This window comes from Cygnus atratus, chromosome 2 (assembly GCF_013377495.2).
Source record: "Cygnus atratus isolate AKBS03 ecotype Queensland, Australia chromosome 2, CAtr_DNAZoo_HiC_assembly, whole genome shotgun sequence".
NCBI lineage: Eukaryota > Metazoa > Chordata > Aves > Anseriformes > Anatidae > Cygnus > Cygnus atratus.
The window spans coordinates 25,605,201-25,624,402 of record NC_066363.1 but is presented as its reverse complement, the minus strand read 5'-3'; the positions used below and the strand labels follow the sequence as shown (position 1 = coordinate 25,624,402).

General features: G+C 47.5%; 3 protein-coding genes across 6 annotated transcripts in view; 1 reads left to right on the top strand and 2 right to left on the bottom strand.

Annotated features, from left to right (window-relative positions):
- Positions 1-6,938, bottom strand: part of LOC118247398 (probable acyl-CoA dehydrogenase 6) — an 89,754-nt gene extending 82,816 nt beyond the window's left edge. The window contains exon 1 of one of the 3 annotated variants that reach the window (XM_035545355.2): positions 6,781-6,938. In XM_035545355.2, the coding sequence (XP_035401248.1) occupies positions 6,781-6,915 (135 nt within the window). In that variant the 5' untranslated portion in view covers positions 6,916-6,938. Of the gene's footprint in view, positions 1-2,122; positions 2,153-6,780 lie in introns of those variants that run through there. The other 2 variants (XM_035545356.2, XM_050708884.1) reach the window with 2 other exon arrangements.
- Positions 6,939-7,144: 206 nt separating this feature from the next.
- On the bottom strand, positions 7,145-9,623 carry LOC118247404 (guanine nucleotide-binding protein G(I)/G(S)/G(O) subunit gamma-11). Its single transcript, XM_035545365.2, has 3 exons — positions 9,448-9,623; positions 9,198-9,301; positions 7,145-7,390 (listed from the first exon to the last, which is right to left on the bottom strand). Exons 2-3 carry the CDS (start codon positions 9,291-9,293, stop codon positions 7,265-7,267), a joined length of 222 nt encoding a protein of 73 aa, XP_035401258.1. The 5' UTR covers positions 9,294-9,301; positions 9,448-9,623; the 3' UTR covers positions 7,145-7,264.
- A 3,046-nt stretch (positions 9,624-12,669) lies between these two features.
- On the top strand, positions 12,670-18,595 carry TFPI2 (tissue factor pathway inhibitor 2). 2 transcript variants are annotated; one of them, XM_035545381.1, is made up of 5 exons: positions 12,670-12,917; positions 13,010-13,189; positions 13,600-13,779; positions 15,035-15,208; positions 17,470-18,595. In XM_035545381.1, the coding sequence occupies exons 1-5, from the start codon at positions 12,836-12,838 to the stop codon at positions 17,571-17,573; spliced, it is 720 nt and encodes a 239-aa protein (XP_035401274.1). In that variant the 5' UTR covers positions 12,670-12,835; the 3' UTR covers positions 17,574-18,595. The 2 variants fall into 2 exon arrangements, with proteins under 2 accessions (XP_035401274.1, XP_050564874.1); XM_050708917.1 differs by having other exon boundaries at positions 12,739-12,917; positions 17,473-18,589.
- The last annotated feature ends 607 nt before the right edge of the window (positions 18,596-19,202 follow it).

Genomic DNA, 19,202 nt, shown 5'->3' with positions numbered 1-19,202 from the left:
AATGGAACTCTACTTAGCAGAAACAGAGTTTCTTGGTTATGAAACACAAGAAGATTTGAGAAGAATACTTAAAATATCAGAACTTTTATCCATACAGCTACTTGTTCCAAACCCACTGCTGTGCTATCCCTGCGACTTACATAGCTATTAATGTGAATGCATAAAGCTCATTTTCGTTCCCTCTCTTTCAGTCAGAGGGACTTTTTGTGCACATGTGGTATCATTATGGTGAAAAACTAGATCAAAGAAACTCCCTTTTCCACCTCTAAACAGCCAGCACTTGACTAGATTCAGACTCAGCCACAGTGACCACAAATGCTGTTCCTAAGAACTGTGATTATTCATATTTGGCCCTGGATTACACCCCTGCATGAACAAAACACATTATCAGGCCACCTCTCCGCTGAAAAGCATTAGGACATCATGAAAATACACGATGGGTTCCAACGTGAAAGAGTTGTACCCCTGGATTTTATCCATCTTTGCCACCCACACTGCTCCCCATGACAGGGCCCAGAACTTAACACTGTACCTAGGTAGAAGTGCAATGTGAAAACTGGGTAGCTCTTGGAGAGACTGGTTGTTTTGAGCAACACTATGAAGTGCTGGCTGGGCTATACAGTTTGTCCAGACTGATGGACTTCCTTCTTCAGGAGACCTCCATTAGCAGAGCTTCCAGGTGTTCACGGTGCTTCTTCACCAGTTAAGACCAGAAGTGGCAAGCAGCATCTCCTGTAGTACTTCCAGGACTTCTTAGTGCATCACTGGGCCACATTCAGGCAGGAGTATCTGTGCTCTTACACCTGCACCCAGAGAAACAGCCCTGGGCATGACACAAGGTTTACTGACTGCACCCAGGTGACCCACATCATGAATCCTTAGATAAAAGAGAATATATTCAGAACTGATACTAACTCCCCTTTTGCCTTTACCTTCTCTTAATCTTGCATCAAAGAAGAAAAGTGTTCTGTGGAGCTATTCAAAGCATGGCTCCGCACATGCCAAATTGCAGATGGAAATAATGGAAACCCACCAGAGACTCACAACTTATGCCATTTTATAAATGTGCTGGCACTTAAACTATGCTCATCACCGTATCAGCTGAGCTGGGGTATCCTCACAGATTAAAACAGCTGACCTCACTTGAAGGACTGCTAGTTCTTAATACTGATTCATCAACAAGAGATTTGGACTGTCATCTCAACCACAAGAAGCTTACACAGAATCTACTTACCACATCGCTCCAGCACCATGGGAAACATTTTTACTCAGCGTGGGCCTGTTCCATCTACTTTCCATTTATCATTTGCTTTGTGGCTGGGATAAAGCTAAGTTGAAATAAAACGTTCCACATTTCTCTCCAGATGAGGTGATCTACAGCTTACCCTTGGGAAGGTTGGTTTCTTCTCAAGAATAAGGGAGGTGTTCCTGATTTCCACTTCTGTCTTTGAAAATGCAATCATGACATACATCCTAGTGCCCATCCCACTGCAAACTTCTACCAGCAACACTTGTGACCCCACCAAATCTGCCTGAGAAGCTCCCCTCTCAAACACTGTAGCACTGCTCCAATCCAGCCTCCTGCCCACAGCCAGTTTTGGGGGTGCTGGCAGAGGAGGAAGAGGACTCCTGACAAAATCCTGTTGGTTCTGCAGTGTGCCGGAGACCAAAGACCAGCAGCTGTGGTCAAGGGCACATCAGAGCACCTCTCCTACCACACTCCAGCCTTTCAGTCCTTTAGCTTTCATCAAGCTTACTCTCCCCAGGTTCCCAGGAGCAGACCATCCACCAAGAGCAGCTTCAGGTTGGACAGTTTGGCTTCCCCATTGCTTCCTTCTCCTCAAAGCCCAGCATAACTGTCTGTACCTTGTCATTTTAGATGTTTCTGGTACTTTCAGGAATACAGCATGCCACCCGTACTAGTTTGCCAAACCTCAAGTTTACATGGCATATTTTGAAGCCTGCAGTACATAAAATGGCAGATTGCAGCTAAAATGATATTTCTGGAAATACTTAAAAGCATTAAGCTTGCCCTGACTTACTCTTCCAGACTAACTAAGGCTCTAATTTTTTATGAGAAGTTAAAAATTCATCATTGAAACCCATCTGAGGGAACACAAACCTCAGGCGGTGTCATCACAGCAAGTGACCTGGGATCATTTGTTCTTAAAGTAGGTTGGTAATACAACAATTGTTGACTAGATGCACAAGCCTGGCTGTAGGACAGAAAATAATTTTAAGCAGCACACCAAGTATCTTGGAAGTGTCCTTGCATAATCCATCAGTGCTCACCTATCAAAATTGATCTTCAGGGACTGGAGCCAGAGGCAGGTTTTCACACTCCCTTTGAGCCTTAACAGGAAAAAAAATCTGCCAGAAAGTCAAAGTCCAGAACAACACAAGCTGAAAGAACAGCTTTCAGAGCACTATGATACCTGGCTGGGAGCTGCTATGTTCATCAGTGTGCCCACAGGGCAAGGGGAAGAGATTTAATAACACATTTCCATGCAAATGGGACCTAAAAAGATTTAAACAAGGTTATACTTTCTGAATGGTCATGGCACAACCTATGTAAAACACAGACATTTGTTCAGTCATAAACTGCTTATTAAGACAGGATTTTAGTTGTCTGAAGTGCATACCTGCATTGCCTACTCCAATCTGGTGTGACAATAATACAGGAAAATAATAGCTGGAGTTGAACCACAAAAATATCCCTCAGGCCTAGTTCTCCTGCTAGAAGATGCTCATTGAGGACTAAGTATACGCAGCGGAAATTTGTTCTCACATGAATTATGTTGAGGGGGACAAAGCAACTGCAATCTCACATGCACGCACTGCTCTGGCACTGTGCAACAAGTAAACATGCTGCTTATTAAACTGCCTTTACTGCATTTTTGCTACACAATGAAGTATTTGTATATTAAATGACATTCTTCTGGTGATTGGAAAAAGCGTTCTTAAGGATCTGCTCGACTGTGCTGAAGCTCGTGTTTTCCTTCTCTTATTCTCCCAAACTCTGATTTAAAAGCAACTCTTTGGTATGGCACTCCTGAATGTGTCGGTGGTACCTCTTATTGCACTGGCATATCCCAGCTGCCCCTTCCGATAACGACAAAAATCAATTGCGAAAATTTCCTCTCTGTTAAATTTCAGCCAAAAATTCTTGGCAGGAGGGAATGATATTTCTGTGTTTATTTATAGCAACAAGGGATCTATCCCCAAAATGTTTACAACATGTTTCTGTCAGGCACAAAATGACACAGGCTACTGCAAATACCCCAGAATCTGGGGCTCCATATTGTTTGCCTTGGATAGAAGGGCACTCAGTGCAAAAGCTGTGAGGCTTACTAATGTCACATTTTTAACTGTCTCCTTGCTTAAACTTCTACCTCAAATGCATGATAAATAGTGTTTTCAAATTAGAGGTCCCAGTCAGGTATTTTGCAGCTTCTTTTGTGTCTTTCCTCTCTCCTTTTCTCCCTCTCGATTTAGTGAGAAAGTAATTTTAAGTGATTTATTTGTAATACCAGCAGCAAACTACCTGGCTGTTCCGTTACTGTATTTTTTGTGATTTGCTATAAAAGATGAACAAGCCAACTCCATCCAATACTTTTCAGTATTTTGTAGAATGTCAGAAGTAGACATATAATTTTACAAACATTATAAAGTTTACAGCAATTTTACTAGAAAGTTATAGTGAAAATCAATATTTAATTCAGCTCTTGCATGCTCTAATATGAAGAGGCTTTAATTCCTGTAAAAATATCTGTATTAACGGACAGAAACTCATGACGCTGTTAATAACTTGGGCCAGGCATACAACCCAAGTGTGGCAAATAAGGCCAATGGTGCCCTTTGGTGAAGTCTCACTTTCACATGAATCCCTCTTATCCTACAGAGATGTAACACAGCGTAAATAGACCAAGCCAGCACCAGATGCAAAATGAAATCTCATTTATATTAGATGCACCTCATTCGAAATATATGCCAATCCTTTACAAACCTATTTCCCAAAGCTTCTTACTACTAATGCCAGAGGAAAACAAAAATGGATATGTGCATGCACATATCATATACATATATGCACAGTTATGCATACACCTAAAGTAGCTTAAACCTTTTTACTTCAAGCCAGTTATACTATATTACTGCACTAAACTGTAGGATACCGGTGCACTGTAAGCATTGTTCAACAAGGTAAGGAAAAGTTACGTTTTCAATTTCCAAGAGGAAGGGTGGTGACCTATAAAGTAGTGAAGGAAACCACTCACAAGGTTATTTCAATACCCTTGCTAAAAACAGTTCCCTGGAATTACAGGAGTCTCTTCCTCATCCTGCTCAGAACAATTGGAAAAGTACAGATCAGTTAAAATACATTAATTCAGCAGATTAAAAAATAAAATAAAATAAATTGAGACAAAAAAAAACAGTTCTTACTAATGGAATTGCACTGCTCGTTTCTTTAATTTCTCTGGTAGTTGCATCTGGATTTGTCTAGTGGAAAGAGTGGCCCAAATTACATAACCATTAAATTTAAAATGCATTACAGATCCTGAGTGGTCATCCTCTCCCAAAGAGTTTACTTTTCAGTTTATCTTAAATTCACAGGGGACAGGTTTAACTTAAGCCAAAATAAACACTGATTGCTAGAAGCTTTGGCGTAAACAACATTAGACTGGATTTGACATAAACTAGTGTGGTTTTTTTTTCCCCTATATGATCAGACAAAAACTGAAATAAGGGTTATATAACCACTTAGTAAAATATAGGACAAGGATGAAACTGGTTTTACGTTTCTGACTGTAAGTTTTTTTCCAATACATTCATCATGGGCACGCATGCAGTGACACAGCATCAGCTTCCCTCTCAGCCTGCTCTGCAGTTCTCTGCACTAAACCCAGAAGGGCAGGGCATACCGTTAGCTGCACCCCAAGAAACCTGTGGATAAGCATAAAATAAAAGCATGCGAAAAAAAAAGTCCACGGATTTGTAGCACATGACAGAGCAGCAAACCTCACACCAGCGGATACCAATGCTGCCACTTTTCCTCCCCGTTTTCATCCAACCGCCAATCTGCCAACACCTGAGATGCAAAATGTGCATCTTAATCCTTCCCTGACAAAACAGGACTTCCAACCCCTCAGATCCAGATGACTGCCTTCACTAAAGCCTTGGCCTTGTTCAATTTTGGAATGCCACGGATCTGAGATAAGGCAAAGTGCAACGATGAGCAGTATTTGCTGTCCTCCCTGCACGTGCAGGAAGACCACAGCAGAAGAAGAGGTACAGCTGAGTGACACAGGTCAGAGGAAGGCAGGTGACTCTGCTGACTGACTGACAGACAGACAGACAGCCTCAGCACAAGCCTGACACTGCGGTATTTGCAACACAATCCTGTAGTCATCATCCAGGTGAGAGGATTCACTTGCAACATTTTTACTGATCCTTTCTCTGCCAGCTTATTCCTGCTTTGAACAAGGTCCAGGAGTTTAGATTAATGAAACTAATTTGTTAGGAAGCAGACCAGTTGTGCACCAGGTTTCTTTGTATTATACAGAAAATGAACAGACAACTGCAAAAGTTCAAGGCCGAGAGGCCTAGTTTTAGTCATAGAAAGCTTCACAAATTAAATGGCCTTTGCAATATCCTGTTTCAACACTGTAAGTATGAAAGTCAGTTCAAAAAAAAGAGAAATCTGAAGTAAGAATTGGATGAATCAGAAGTAGCCGCACTATCTTTTCTCCACAGTGCACTGGGAAAGAGGAGAAAGTTGAAAAATGATGAATTTATCCATGAAAGTGTAAGATTCTTCATGTCATTTTTAAAAGCTTCCATCAAATGCATAACAGCACAGCTCCCAAGTCAGAGGGAGCTAACATCAGGCAATCCAGTGTGCCCTGTTTTTAAAAAGCTATGGTGCAAAACCTGGCAGGAGCTGAAAGTTTATCTCCAGGCACATTAGGGACAACCCCTTACACTTCTTCATGCCCACCTCTGAGTGCACATCAGGCTTGCTTGCATATGGCTGTTATTATGATAATGGTGCTTACTCTTTGTGGTAGGTACTGAACTTCAGCACTTCACTCACCATAGTCCACAGGCGGATTTCTCACATACATGCAGCTCGTCCCGTCCCGTCCCGTCCCGTCCCGTCCCATCTGACTTCCCCCAGCAAGCCCTCCCAGTGTGCCCCAACACAGCACTTTCTACCAAATAAATAAATAAAATAAATAAATGCACCTAATTATCTAACTTTGACAGGTGTGCTTCATTATACATTAGCCTTCTGCAGGTGTCAGTGACCTCACTGTTGGGAACAGAGTTCACCAGTGCCACCACCACTTCCAGAGCTGCATTTGGCATTCAACTCCCATTTCCCCTTACCCGACGTGCCTCCTTTCCCCTCGATCCATGACTCAGTTTCACAAGAAAACTAACTTTTACTCCCCTTAGCACCCCTCTAGAAACACCACCGTGGCAAACGGGCTCTGTCCCGGCACTCGGCGCCCCCAAACACAGCAGTGGGGGCACGGAGCCTCCATGTCCCGTCCCGGGCCGCTGTTTCGTGCCCTGGCCGCTCTCCTCCCATCCCTCCTCCCTTCCCTCCTTCCTTCCCCGCGTCCCTCCGGCGGGCGGCAGCCGGGCCCCCGGGCGCTCAGCCGAGGAAGCCTCCGCGCTGCCGCCGCCCGCCCCTGACGGCAGCCCGGGGCGAGGGGGGGGAAGCTCCGTCCGGAGGGGGCAGCGGCACCGGCCGTCCCCCCCCGCCGCCCCCGGTACCTTCCTGAGGGCCGCCCGCAAGGCGCCGTGCTGCGGCGTGTCGGTGCCGTGCCCGCGGTGCCGCCGCCCGGAGCCGCCGCCGCCGCGCAGGGCCGAGGCCCGGAGCGCCCAGCGCCCGCAGCCCCGCAGCGCCATGGCCGCCGCCTGCCCCGCTCCGCCCCGCTGAGGGCCGCTGCCTGCTCCGGGGGGGCCCTGCACCGCCCCGGCACGGCTCGGCTCGGCTCGGCCCCCCGCAGGCTCCCCTACCCGGCCGAGGCAGGCCGTCGAGGGGCAGGCAGGTTTTTTTTAGTGCCGACCAGCGTGCCCCCGGTAAACAGGTGGCGAAAGCGAAAGGACCCGGCCGTGCGGAGGGAGCGAGGCGAGCTAGGCTGCTTTCAGATTTATTTATTTTTTGTACGAAAAAGGAAAAAAAAAAAAAAAAAAAAAAAAGGAGAAGAAGATCTGCTCCTGAGCGTCTAGGACAAGGAGCTGGGGACTGGCAGCCTCAGGCGATGACACAGCCTCCTTTCTCCTTGAAGGGGTTCTTGTCCTCCGGGACGCCCTTCACCAGCGGGTCCTCGCCCGACCGCTCCTCGATGTAGTTCTTGATCTCCTCGGAGCACTTGGACACCTGGAGCGGGGAACAAACACATGGCAGTGCTATGGCCAGAGCTGGTGGGGCGCATCCCAGCCGCGCCACGGTGAATTTGCATCTTTCCCTATTTACCTGCCCATTGAATAGGGATGAGCTGACCACAGAGCCAGCACTAAGCGTGTGTACTCAGCCTCCTTCCACTTTTTCACGGCTTGATACTCACTGAAGGCATGAGCATCACTGGAAATGTGTATGCTGCTTGGAACAGCAGTTGCCTCATAGTTAAACTTACATTTTTTAAATAGCCGGTATAGTTTTATTAAGCTGAGGACCACATGCTTTTCCCCCCAGCATGTCTTATAGTCAACGTGTTCAGGAACAGCAAAATCTCAGTTCCACAATGTGGTGGTATCTGTTTTCCAAGTATACGTAACTTTACATGTTTTTCTCAAACAAAACATCCAACAATGATTTTTTGGTGGCAACTCAAATCCCCACCCTGCAGTTCTACGGGAGCAACCACACATTTTAAATGGTGGTCAAGAACTAACTAGGGAAGAATGTACTTACAGGTGACCTGGGGTTAATTGAAACAGCGGTTAATAAAATACTCTACCGCATTAAGAAAGGGCATAACACATGTGACACGTTGCATGCCATTCACAGCAAAGCAGCACCCAGTGGGGCAGGCCTGCACAGAAACCCGCCTGTGAAGAAGGAACAGGTTTATTTTTGTTCTCAGAAGGCAGTGCATGCAGCAGGTGCAACCACAGTGGGTGTGGAGCCTGAGGGCACGCAAGCAAGCCCCACCAGCTCCAGAGGATCCCTGACCACACGCTCCTGTCGTTTCCCTTAGGGAAAGCAGAAACTTTCCCTTAAGTCTTTTGGGTTATTTGGAATATTTAGATAGGGTTTTAAATTGTTGTTATGAAAATCAAAATCTATACATCCTACAGCATATATTTCAGTTGCTTGGGAACTCTCTGAGGGATAATCTAGGTGTCTGTAGTACTTGCATGTGTGGCCCTCAGCACTGCTGGAGCTGTCACCCATACCACACCTAATGTGTACACCCACTCATAGCTAACTGGCACCTAAAACGTAATTGTGGCTTTCTTGTTTTCTGGGCTAAGTACCTAGAGCTAATTCGCATGAATAATTCCACTGATCCCCTAACATAAATGCGCATTAGTCTTAAACAGAAGTGTTTACTTAGATGAGTTTGCTTCTGCTGGAATGCAGAATAAGAAAAAAAAAAAAGTTTTATCATGGAGCGAGATCAGTTCTGCTCTTCCACGTATAGAAACTGCAGAAATACTACAATAACAACAAAGATCACTGGAAAACCAGTTCACCCGTGGGAAGAAGCATCGATGACGGAGAAGAGCGCGGTGTTTTCCGCCGGGCACGGCAGGACGGAGCGCGGCTCTGCAGCAGCACCCCTCTGCCCTCTGCCCCTCGCTCGGGCAGGGCGAGGACGGGCTCTGCTTCTCCTGCTCCCCCCGCATTGCTGGGGGCCGTGCCGTGCCATGCCGTGCCGTGCCGCACCCAAGGCCACGGGAACGGCGGGTGCCGGTCCCTCGGGGCCTCCCTCTCTCCCCGCAGCCTCCCCCTGCGAGCCCGGTGCCAGCCGCACGTCGGGGCGGCGGCCGCCTCCCGACGGCCGGGGGTCGCTGAGGGCGACACGGGGGCAGAGCGGCCCCCAGCGCCCCTGCCCCTCGCAGGACCGGGCTCTCCCGCTCCGCCCCGCCCGGCTTCGCCCGACCTGCCCCGGGCACCGCTCCCGGGGGGTGCCGGGCTCCTCGGCCTCCGGCCCCGGGGCCCCCCGCGGCCGCTGCCTCACCGGCTGCCTCTCCAGCTTGACTTCTTTCCGCAGCTGCTCCACTTCCATTTTCAGTTTGTCCTTCTCGCTCAGGTCCTCGATGTTGATGGCCGGCATGGTTTACGCTGCCGAAGCCCGGAGGGAGGCAAGGAGGGAGGACAAAAGGTTACCGCTGGGCAGCGAGGCCGGCCGGGGCCGGAGCCCCCGGGCGGGCTGCGGGGCGGCGGGGCTATGGGGCGGCCGCCCCCGGCCCGCCCCCGGGCTCACTCACAGGGTGCCGCCGGGCTGTCCCGGCCCGTCCCGCTGCTCCGCGGCCGCCGCTTCCTCCCCGCCGCTCCGGCCTTTAAACCACCGGGCTAATCCTCCCTTAACCGGATTAGGGCCAGCCGTCCGGCCCGGCCCCGCTCCCGGGGCGCCGGGGCGTTCACACCGGGGCTGCGTGCACAGGGAGGGCTCCGGGAAGGGTGTCCCCCTCCGGCTGGGGAGCTCATGCGGCCGGGTGCGCAGTCCCAGCGCTGAGCTCCCTTCCCTCCGCTCCTCCCGTCCCGCACGGTGATGCCGCCCGCATCCCTGGGCTCCTGCATCTCCTGGTCCGGGAGGTGAGGCAGCAGCAGGTGTTTTGCTTGGGCGCATTCCCCAGTATTCGTGCATTAAAACTGAAAGTGGAGTGGACTAAAAGGCTGAGAGGGGAAGGAACTGCTCTCGGATCAAGTGTCTAGGCCAGGCTGGTAGGTTTGTCTACAAGGCAGAGCTGCAGCTCTGCGGGAAAGGGCTGCCATGCCCAGCCTGCACAGAGCATCTCGGGTTGTGCAGCTGTGGTGGATGCTGAGGACTGGGGATGCTCTGTGAGAGATCTGATGGGTTCAGAAAGCACAAGAAGGAACTGAGAAATTCTCCTGTACTTTCATATACCGATGAGGTCTAGACCCCAAACAGGGGGATTGCTCTTGAACAGGCTGGTCACTCCACCCAGTTCATACAGCACCTGGCATCTCTGCTCCTAGCAGCCGCTTTCCTATGAAACCAGCAGAGGCTGAATCTGCACAGCCATGACCCTTCACACTGAACAAAGCTGCAGGCCTGGATGCAGCCCTTAAAATGGGCCTGTATGAATCCTTCTGGGTTTGGGGCACTACAAAGGCCCCTGCAGGCTGTTCTTCCTCCTTCTTTCCACCTCTGCCTATGGCCATAGGGACACTCCTTTGTCCTCTCCCCACCCACCAGATTTAAGCAGCTGCCAGCAGTGCAACATTTACCTCCTCCTCCTCCACTGCTGCTCCTATAGTGCTGCTAGGGTTTGTATCTGTTTTATTTTAGCCAGTCTATTAAATCAGTTCTTCTGCCCGTCCATCCCTCTGGCTGTTATCCCCAGCTGCTGGTAGGCAATTTCTACACCCCCACAACCCGCACTGGCAGCTGCATGCCCAAAGCCCACCAGCTGCTGGTCCTTGTGCCAGCCAAAACAGCTGGAAGGAGCTGTTTGGCCTTCCCCAGCACAACCTTTGCCCACACTGTGGGGTGGCTATACAGGGTGGTGGGCTGCAGGGGGCTCAGGGGAACAGGGGCTGTCAGTGGGAACAGGAAAGTTGCAGCTGGGCATCAATAACCCTGTGGTGGAAAGCCTACAGAGAGCTGTCTGCCAGCTCTGTCTACTAACTCTGCTAACTACGATTAGTAAAGGACTTTCTACCACTTGCTACATTAACTGTTTCTCTAGTTCATATATTTTTACAAATACTTTCCTTATCTAAGTGAACCTGATTGCTGCTACAGCAAAGGAGCAACTGAGTAAATGCTACACTGTGCTGCGGTGTTGATGGATAGGTGAGTTTAGTTCAAACTTTGATTTGTGTGTGTGCATTCACTGAGGAAATGGAAAATGGTATTAGCATGACAGCATTCATTTTGCTGCTGTTGTTTAAAGTGGTATTTCGATGGCTTCTTTTGCAATTCCAACAGAATCTGGTGAAAGCTAAAGGATGTTAGTCTAGTCATATTAAAATCACTTGAGAGTTCCCTAATATTAGAAAGATGCCCTTTCGAGTTTCTCTGGAAATAGGAAGCGTGCACTTTATTTATTTAATTTCCTACTGAAGGCACCTAAGCTTTATTACAGTCACTGTGCATGATAAGCTTAACAACAAAAAAATGAGGACGTTAGAACATATACATGTATGTTATATATATAAAACATGGCAGATGTGTCCTGTGGTGAAGCCTCAAAGTGTACTAAGGTTTAGTTTGTTGTGCTTTTTTGTGTTTCTTTTTGTTTTTGAGCTAAAACAGGCACTTATCCTTTGGCAACTGGAGATTTTTGAGAAAAGGAACAGTTCTGAAAGAGTACTGAGAGAGGTGCCATTTATACCTTCCCCTTAGATTTGGGGGGTTGAATTTGCTCCTCTTTCTTGCCTTTCCGGAAAATAAAATCTTGTCTGAAAACTAGGTGGTAATCCTGCATGATATAAGGAAAACACTGAGAGAAAGTGAGTTCCTGAGATAAGCAGGGTGCAGTGAAGCCCTCCTCCTCACACTCCAAAGGACTGTGCCTTTGTCCCCGCAGGCTGTGGATTTCCAGGGCCCCATATTGCAACTCGGCCACGGCAGCGCCTGCCTGGAGGTCCAGCACTGTGGCTGTGCAGGGAGAGGAGATTAACAGGAGATCAGATTAACTTCTTGCCATCCACGGAGAGCACGGTGACTAATTTGCAGGCACTCTTATCTCTGATACTGTATTAAATCTGGAGTAAGCACTAATTAATGTAATGGCTCTCATAGATCAGAGAAGGAATGCGTGCTGCTCGCTGCTCACCCCTTCCTCTGCCACATCACACCGGCTTGCCTGTTTGGGTTAAAAATCTTCAGAATAACCCCAGCTGTGATATTTCCTGAAATCCAGCTCTTTTTGACCTACCCAGGGGTTTCACCCGCTCAGCACCACGGGTTTTCCAGTACAGCGCCTCGTTTTTTGGGGGATTCACGAGTTAAAGCAGCGTTAAAAGAGCGGCACCCGTGGGTGCTGCGTCCGGTGGCACCGGCTAAGCCCGTGCCCGGCCCGGCGGGGGGAGGCCCCCCCGGAGAGGGACCCCTGGGGTCCTGCCGCCCTCCACCGGGAGCCGCCGCGGCGGGGCCGAGCGCGGACTTTGGCTGCGAGCCCCGTCCCGGATTCCGTGATTAACAGGAAATCCTCTTCCAGCATCATCCCGTAACGTGCGGGGCACGGCAGGGGGAGGGAATCGGGACACAGCCGTGGACCCCGGCCAGCTCCCCACCGCCCCCCGACGGCGGCTGGAGCAGCCCGGGGACGGTCCCCCCCCCCCCCCCCCCCGCCGCCCCCTTGTTCCCCGCCCGAGCCCCCCCCCCCCCCCCGACGGCGGGTCGGGGGGCGTCCCTGGGCGCCGGGGCTGGGGCAGGGGCGCATCCCGCCGCGCCCGGTGACGGCCGGGTGATCGGGGCCCTGCTGCCCCGCTGAATCAGCCCTTCCCCTCCCACCACACGCGCAAGGAGGGAGGCGGCCCGGGGAAGCCGTCTGGGCGCATATAAAGCGCTGCCGTCGGGCCGGGCAGCGCCGACCGCTCGCGGGACCCCGCCGCCCCGTGTCCGTCCGTCCGCCTGTCTCTCTGTCTGTCTGCCCGTCTCTCTCCGCCGCCCGCTGTCGCGACATGGCCGCCGGCCGCCGCCTCCCGCTGCCCGCGCTGCTGCTGCCGCTGGCCTGCGCCGCCCTGGCGCCTCGCAGCCTCACAGGTAGGGGTAGGAGCGGGCCCCGGGGGCGGCTGCCGAGGGGCCGGGGTCGCCGCCGAGGTGGCCTCAGCCCCGGGCGCTCGTGTCTCCCGCAGAGAAGCAGCGAGCCTGCCTGCTGCCCCCCGACGACGGCCCCTGCCGCGCCCTGGTGCCGCGCTGGTACTACGACAGGTACACGCAGAGCTGCCAGGAGTTCACCTACGGGGGCTGCCACGGCAACGCCAACAACTTCCTCACCCTCGACGACTGCGAGAAGAGCTGCTGGACCATCAAGAGTGAGTCCGGGGGACGGCCCGACGGCACCCCGGGGGGCGGCGGGGGGCTCCGGGGCAGCGCTGGGGTGGCCGGGGGCTGGAGGGAGCGGAGCCTTTCTCCCCACACATCCACCCCTCCCGAGCCGAGTAACTGCTGCTGCTGAGGGGCCAGAGGGAGTTGTGTCAGAGGAGACACGAGGGATTTAAGTGTTATTTTTTTAAATATAATTTAGTTTTATAACTAGCTGCTGATGAACGCGGCTGATTCCTCCTGCAAAGCTTGTTCCGCTTTATTAAGACTGCAGGCCTGGGGACTTGCCCACAACCAGGATAGCAGCGTCTCATCTTGTGTCGACCTCCACCCATCGCTGCTCGGGACAGGGAGGGCAAAGTGTCGACTTTCACTGAGGGTGAAACTGTTTTCGTTGCAGAAGTGCCCAAATTATGCCGGATGGAGGCTGACGGAGGACCTTGCAGAGGTCATCTAAAAAGATACGCCTTTAACTTGAGCTCGATGAGGTGTGAGGAGTTCATCTATGGTGGCTGTTACGGGAACGGCAACAACTTCAGAGATTTACAGTCATGTGTGGACCACTGTCTGCCAGAGAAAAGTAATGGTTGTTCCAAGTTTTTAATAAACTAGATGGTTTGAAAGTGATACGAAGACGATACTTTATTTGGTATTTTCCTCTGGATACCCGTACAGCAGTGTTTTTGAAGACTTCTGGGAAACAGATGCTTATAATTTTCTGCAGGCTTTTGTGTGTCACTGGTCTTGTCTGCCTGCTACTGAGAGAACAAAAATGCTGTGTTAGTGTAGTCCTGTGACCTTAAATTTGCCCACAGCAACACCCAGCGGGTCTCTTGTCTTCCAGAGAGCTGTGCCTGTGTAACCTGAAGGGCAGCAAGGTTGGAGATCGGTGTTGGGCAGGTGTCTGGGACACTGTGGCTGCCATGGGCAGGGAACTGATATCCCAATATAAAGGAGCAGTGCCTTTACACATTCAAGCCTGAGAGATGCTGTTAGGTGGCTTGCGATTTTTGGCACTCCTGATAGAAGTTTTTTGCCTCGTCTGACCACTGTCTCTCTGTACGAACCATAAAGAGGAAAGAGAGTAATTATCAGCAGGTGACTATAGGCAAATGTTTTCCTAATCACCAGATTAACATCTGGTTTATCTTTGACAGTATCTTTGAAGAAGAGAGAGCTACCAGAATGGATCAAAACTGTTGCTGCCTGTGCTTCATTAGTGCTTGATGAGAAAGTTATTTTTGGCTGGTGACAGATTGTCACCATTTTCTTAGGTGAATGCTGAATTATTTTTGATTTCTCTGTTGAACATCTAATAAATTGGTAAAAAGACTCCAGCTACAGAAGGAAGATTTTGCTGAGGCATTATGAAACATGATTCTTGTGAGAAAGATGGTGTGTTTTTGTATTTTTTGCAGAAAGTGGGCAGGGTCAACTGGCAAAAGCATAGCAAGGGTAGACAAAATAGTGCCTATCTCATCTACAGAGGTAATTCCACTGGAATCATTGTTATTTTCCTGTATATAGATGTGGAATCAGCCTGCTGTCTAGCCTATGTGAACATCACAGCTCTCCCATGTGTAGCACCGCATGTGGGGAAAGCTGATGAATTTCACTTGTGGATTAGTAAACCTATTTTCTGGGACTGTCTGGTGCTTTCTCAAACTTACTGCATCTTATTCCTGTGAGCTGTAAGTCTCTGAAGTCATTGGTAATGCTTGTGTCACTTCAATGGGAGTAATAGGTGTTTAGCCAACAAATTAATTGCGGGGTAAATTTTAATATACCAGGCATAAAAATTGCATAATTTTATTTCTTTTTTCCCCTTTTTCAAGCTGGTCCATTGCTATGCTATAGCCCAAAGGATGAAGGATTGTGTTCTTCTTCTGTGCCTCGCTATTACTATGACACCAAGAGTAAATCATGTAAGGAGTTCAAATACACTGGCTGTGGTGGAAATGCCAATAACTTTGTTACTGAAACAGATTGCTACAATGTCTGTGGAAAAGGTAAGATTTTTTTTTTTTGTATTTTATCAGACGAAAGCAGATAAACCAATCCAGATATCAGTAACAGGTGTCCAGAGTGTTCTTTTACTCACCTTGTTGTTGTTTTTTTTATAAATGTATGCTTTTTGGAATTTGGAATTCAGTATTTTCAAAGGAAGGGAAAACAGATGCAACACTAAATCCTTCTGACAAGAAAAGTGCGATGTGAGGTCGTTAAACCATTGTTGAATGAAATGTGGAGAAAGGTTCTCAAAAAGACTAATTTACTAGAGCACACAAGGAATCAGTCTTTAAACTGGTCAGTACCAGTGAGAAAACTAATTAAGGTCTCACTTTCTTCTGGATACTTTAAAGTAGGATTAAAATGAGATGTGAAATCAATTTACTTTTTTTTTTTTCCTTAGCCTTTTCAGCAGTCACCATCCTCTCAATTCCCTGTTGCCTATTCCCACTTTCCATTCCCATTACTAAAGATTACTGCTTCATCACTTGTGCTGAATCAACTGTTTCTGTGTGGGGGGAAGGGCTGGGAAAGATGATTGATTTTTTTTTTTTTTTTTTTTTTTTGTAATGGTTTTATTCAGATCAGCTACTGGTTGTGTTAATAAGTCAAAACAGTTGTGCTTTTACCTGCAGTAATATGTTCATACCAGCTATTACAAGTCTTAATACTCTAGTTTAATTAATTTGATATGTAAATCAACAACAGAGAAAAGCATAATTATATGTTGCTTCCCAGAGCAGTCAAGCAGACAGAGCACAATATTTAAAAAATGATACTAGTGGGGAAAAAAAATTAAGGCTGTATCTAGCACATATCTAGCCTTAGAAAAAAACAAAACACCGATCCCAGCTCTTTTTTAAACATGAGATATTTACAGTGTCCCAGTATTGCTGTATTTAAGATGTGTAGAAGGCCTAAGTCGGGAGAAAATCCTCCAGTTCTGGGCTTTGAAATCCATGGCTGTTGAAGCTGGTGGCCAAGGAGCTCCAGCAGGGCAGGGTTTTTACCCTGAGCACAGTCCTCAGAACTGAAAATGCTGTCTGCCAGTTACTCATGGCAGTAATATTTCTGTGGCTGACAAATCTGAGTGTGTCTCTGCCATTCTGGCGTTACAAGGCAGGCTTTAATAGCGTGCTAGGTCTATCAGAGATGCCAGCGATTACCTAATTTGCACCTATTACTACCTGGGGAATGGCAGGGCCAGGCTCCAGCCTAAGCGTGCAAAGAGAGAGGAAGCAGGAAACTGCCTCTTCAGCATCCTGCACACACCCAGCCAGGTTTGCTCTGGGGGTTCTCCCTCGCTCCCTCTCCTTATGGAGGAAAGACATTACAAAAATGTTATCCATCTCATTCCTGGTGCAACAGATTGCAAAGCCCAGAGGATCGGTTATAAGCTTTTTCACTAACTTGGGTATTTCAAAATTCAGGAAGGTGTGGTCACCCAAAGGTCATAGTTGAGGGCATAATTAGTACTAATTAATGCTGAGCTATACATATTAATTTGTATAGCTTGGGAGTGTACAGCAACATTAACCAAATCTTTAAGGCAACTTTATCCACTTCTCTCCCGCTCCTATAGTTCCCCTCCCCAGTATCTTTCCTGTTACCTTCTTGAGTCTAAAGATGAGATCAGTTAACCTTCCTTGTGCAAATATGCAGCTGCTGTTTACATTGATCTATAGCTTTTGGAGAGAAAAAGTATCTGATTAATTTCATTCTAGAAGATTATAGGAGAAAAGAAAACAGTTGCATAAGCTCTTCTGGAAATAACCCGACTGCTGCCTTTGACCGCTCCACAGCATCTGTGTGAAACCTCATTCAGAGCAGGAACCCAAATTATTTTACATTTTCACCCCCCACATGCGCTGGTTATATTTTAGACTTTGCCCTGTTGTTGCCCAAAGAAATGTAGTAATAGTTTGGTGGTGGTGGTGTGTGTTTTTTTTTTAATCCCAATTTAGAAAGGTGTTTAATCCCATTCTGGTGTTACCACAGGGCAGCTAGAACAGGGTTTAATTCCTTCTCAGGAAAAGAACAGCAAAACAGGGGTCCAGTGCCAAAGTGGAGGCATTCTAAACCTTACAATGTGTGAGAATAGGGTGTTGAGAATACATTTTGCAGTTTCTGACATGGCTGTTATTATCAGGTGAACAGGTCTAACAACACAATACAAAAAATAAATAAATAAATCCAAACAATGAACAGTAGTAACAATTTTGTCACACTGCTTCACTAACTACTTTCTTTATTTTCTTAGCAGGGAGTCAGAAACCGACCATGAAAAAGACAACAGATGTATTCCGCAGAAAGATGATGAGAAAACTGATTAAAAAGCCTCAGACACGTAACCTGAAGTCTTAAACCTAAATGTGCACTTGAATGTTTGAAACACTTTCTTGACTCCACTTTTCTCTTTTGTAACATAGTTTCCACACAGTTTTATACGTTGACATGTAGTTCTGTCTTTCAGAACTGCATTTTTTTCCAACTTACTTTTTATAAAGGACTGCATTTAATAGAAGCAGAATGAACCTAGGTTTGGTTCTTCTACTCTGTTGTATTCACAGTAATACTTTGGTAAAGCCACGTATTTAGATTTCCATGTTTTTATGGGGGAATGTTACTACTGCCTTGGGAGAATATTTCAGCAGTTACAAATTAATTAAGATTTGAAAAAATCGATTGTCTCTTAGTATAACTAAGGAGAATGCAAAGCTAAATCTCTGCAGTGGATTTTTTTTTTTTTGGCATATTCTGCTTGCTAAAGAAAAGGAATTTTTCACAAGAGTATTCAGAGGCTAGTAGCCCTGCCATTTTACATTCTTTGGCACTATCATTTCAGTAGACTACCCTTTACAGTCACTTTGGTAGTCAAAGCTTTCAGAAGCTTTCATAATGGTGGAAGTATAAACTTTAAGTCTGGTTCATCCCATGAAAGAAAACTGGGAATAGGGGTAGTTTGGCAAGTACTCTGACAAAGGCAATGAATAAGCTACGTGGTTATTAAAATGAAAATGTAGCCATTGCTTTTTCATGACATTTGAAATTTCAACTATGTTGTGCTCCAGATCCTCTTAGGGAATAAATCAGCATATTTCTATTGATTTTTTTTATGGGGCCACACTGCTTACATTATGAGGGTCTTGTTATTTGTGTTTATGTGGCGGCTGTTAAGAGAGAAAAACAGAAGCTTCTGCAAATCTCGTGCAATCCCTATTTTGAGGCACTATTGCATTTATTTTGTTACATTATGCCTGTGGTGATATTATTGCACCTTCTTTTATGTTTTACATTTGAGCCACATCTGAATTTTGATTAATTTCACCTACAGTGTTTTCTAAAATGAATCCATAAGTATTGTTAATAAAATCTTTTTTTTTTTTCTGAAAAATAAGAGCTTGTCCTGTCGCATCATTCTGTTAATTACTGTGAATTAGTTGCATACACCAATAAGTGTAATGGAACCTACTATTTACTAATTATGACTAGCAGAGTTTAGTTGTCTCTGAAATCATTTCCTTACGCTGAGGTTTTCATGTGAAGGAAGCCTGCAAGTTGCACTGATGTCATTCATCCGCAGCAGTTTTTATGGCTCAGTTGGCTGCATAAGGAGCTGCTGTCAAAAGCGTGCCTAGCTGGGACAATTTGCTGCTGGGTGTCCTGTAAGACGTTGCGCTACCTGAATAGCTTTTTGTGAGGGTAGCGGGCTATTTGCGTGAAATTACGTCGGCATTTGGTTAGAAAGTTTCAGGTGTGTGCTTTATCCCCATTTCAGAAAGGGAACATGCTGGCAAAACTAGTCAAGATTTGGTTTTCTTACTGATTTTTCTCTCAGCCCTGGACTTGCGATGGAAGCAGTCAGCTGTAGTGCTCCTACCACTCTGTTTCTGGTTCTTGACCTCAGAAACAAACCCCACCTTATTTCAATGAATCCCTCAGTCTAACCCTGTCCTGTGACTCAGCCCTGAGGAGGAGGCAATGCCAGGGGCA

Excerpts from the sequence above, each read along its gene's own strand:
- LOC118247404 (XM_035545365.2), bottom strand. The coding sequence starts at position 9,293 with ATGCCGGCCATCAACATCGAGGACCTGAGCGAGAAGGACAAACTGAAA. Across the intron at positions 7,391-9,197 it reads TCAAGCTGGAGAGGCAGCCG|GTGTCCAAGTGCTCCGAGGA; the intron begins GTGAGGCAGCGG and ends TCCCCGCTCCAG.
- TFPI2 (XM_035545381.1), top strand. The coding sequence starts at position 12,836 with ATGGCCGCCGGCCGCCGCCTCCCGCTGCCCGCGCTGCTGCTGCCGCTG. Across the intron at positions 12,918-13,009 it reads GGCGCCTCGCAGCCTCACAG|AGAAGCAGCGAGCCTGCCTG; the intron begins GTAGGGGTAGGA and ends TGTCTCCCGCAG. Across the intron at positions 13,780-15,034 it reads CCACTGTCTGCCAGAGAAAA|CTGGTCCATTGCTATGCTAT; the intron begins GTAATGGTTGTT and ends CCCTTTTTCAAG.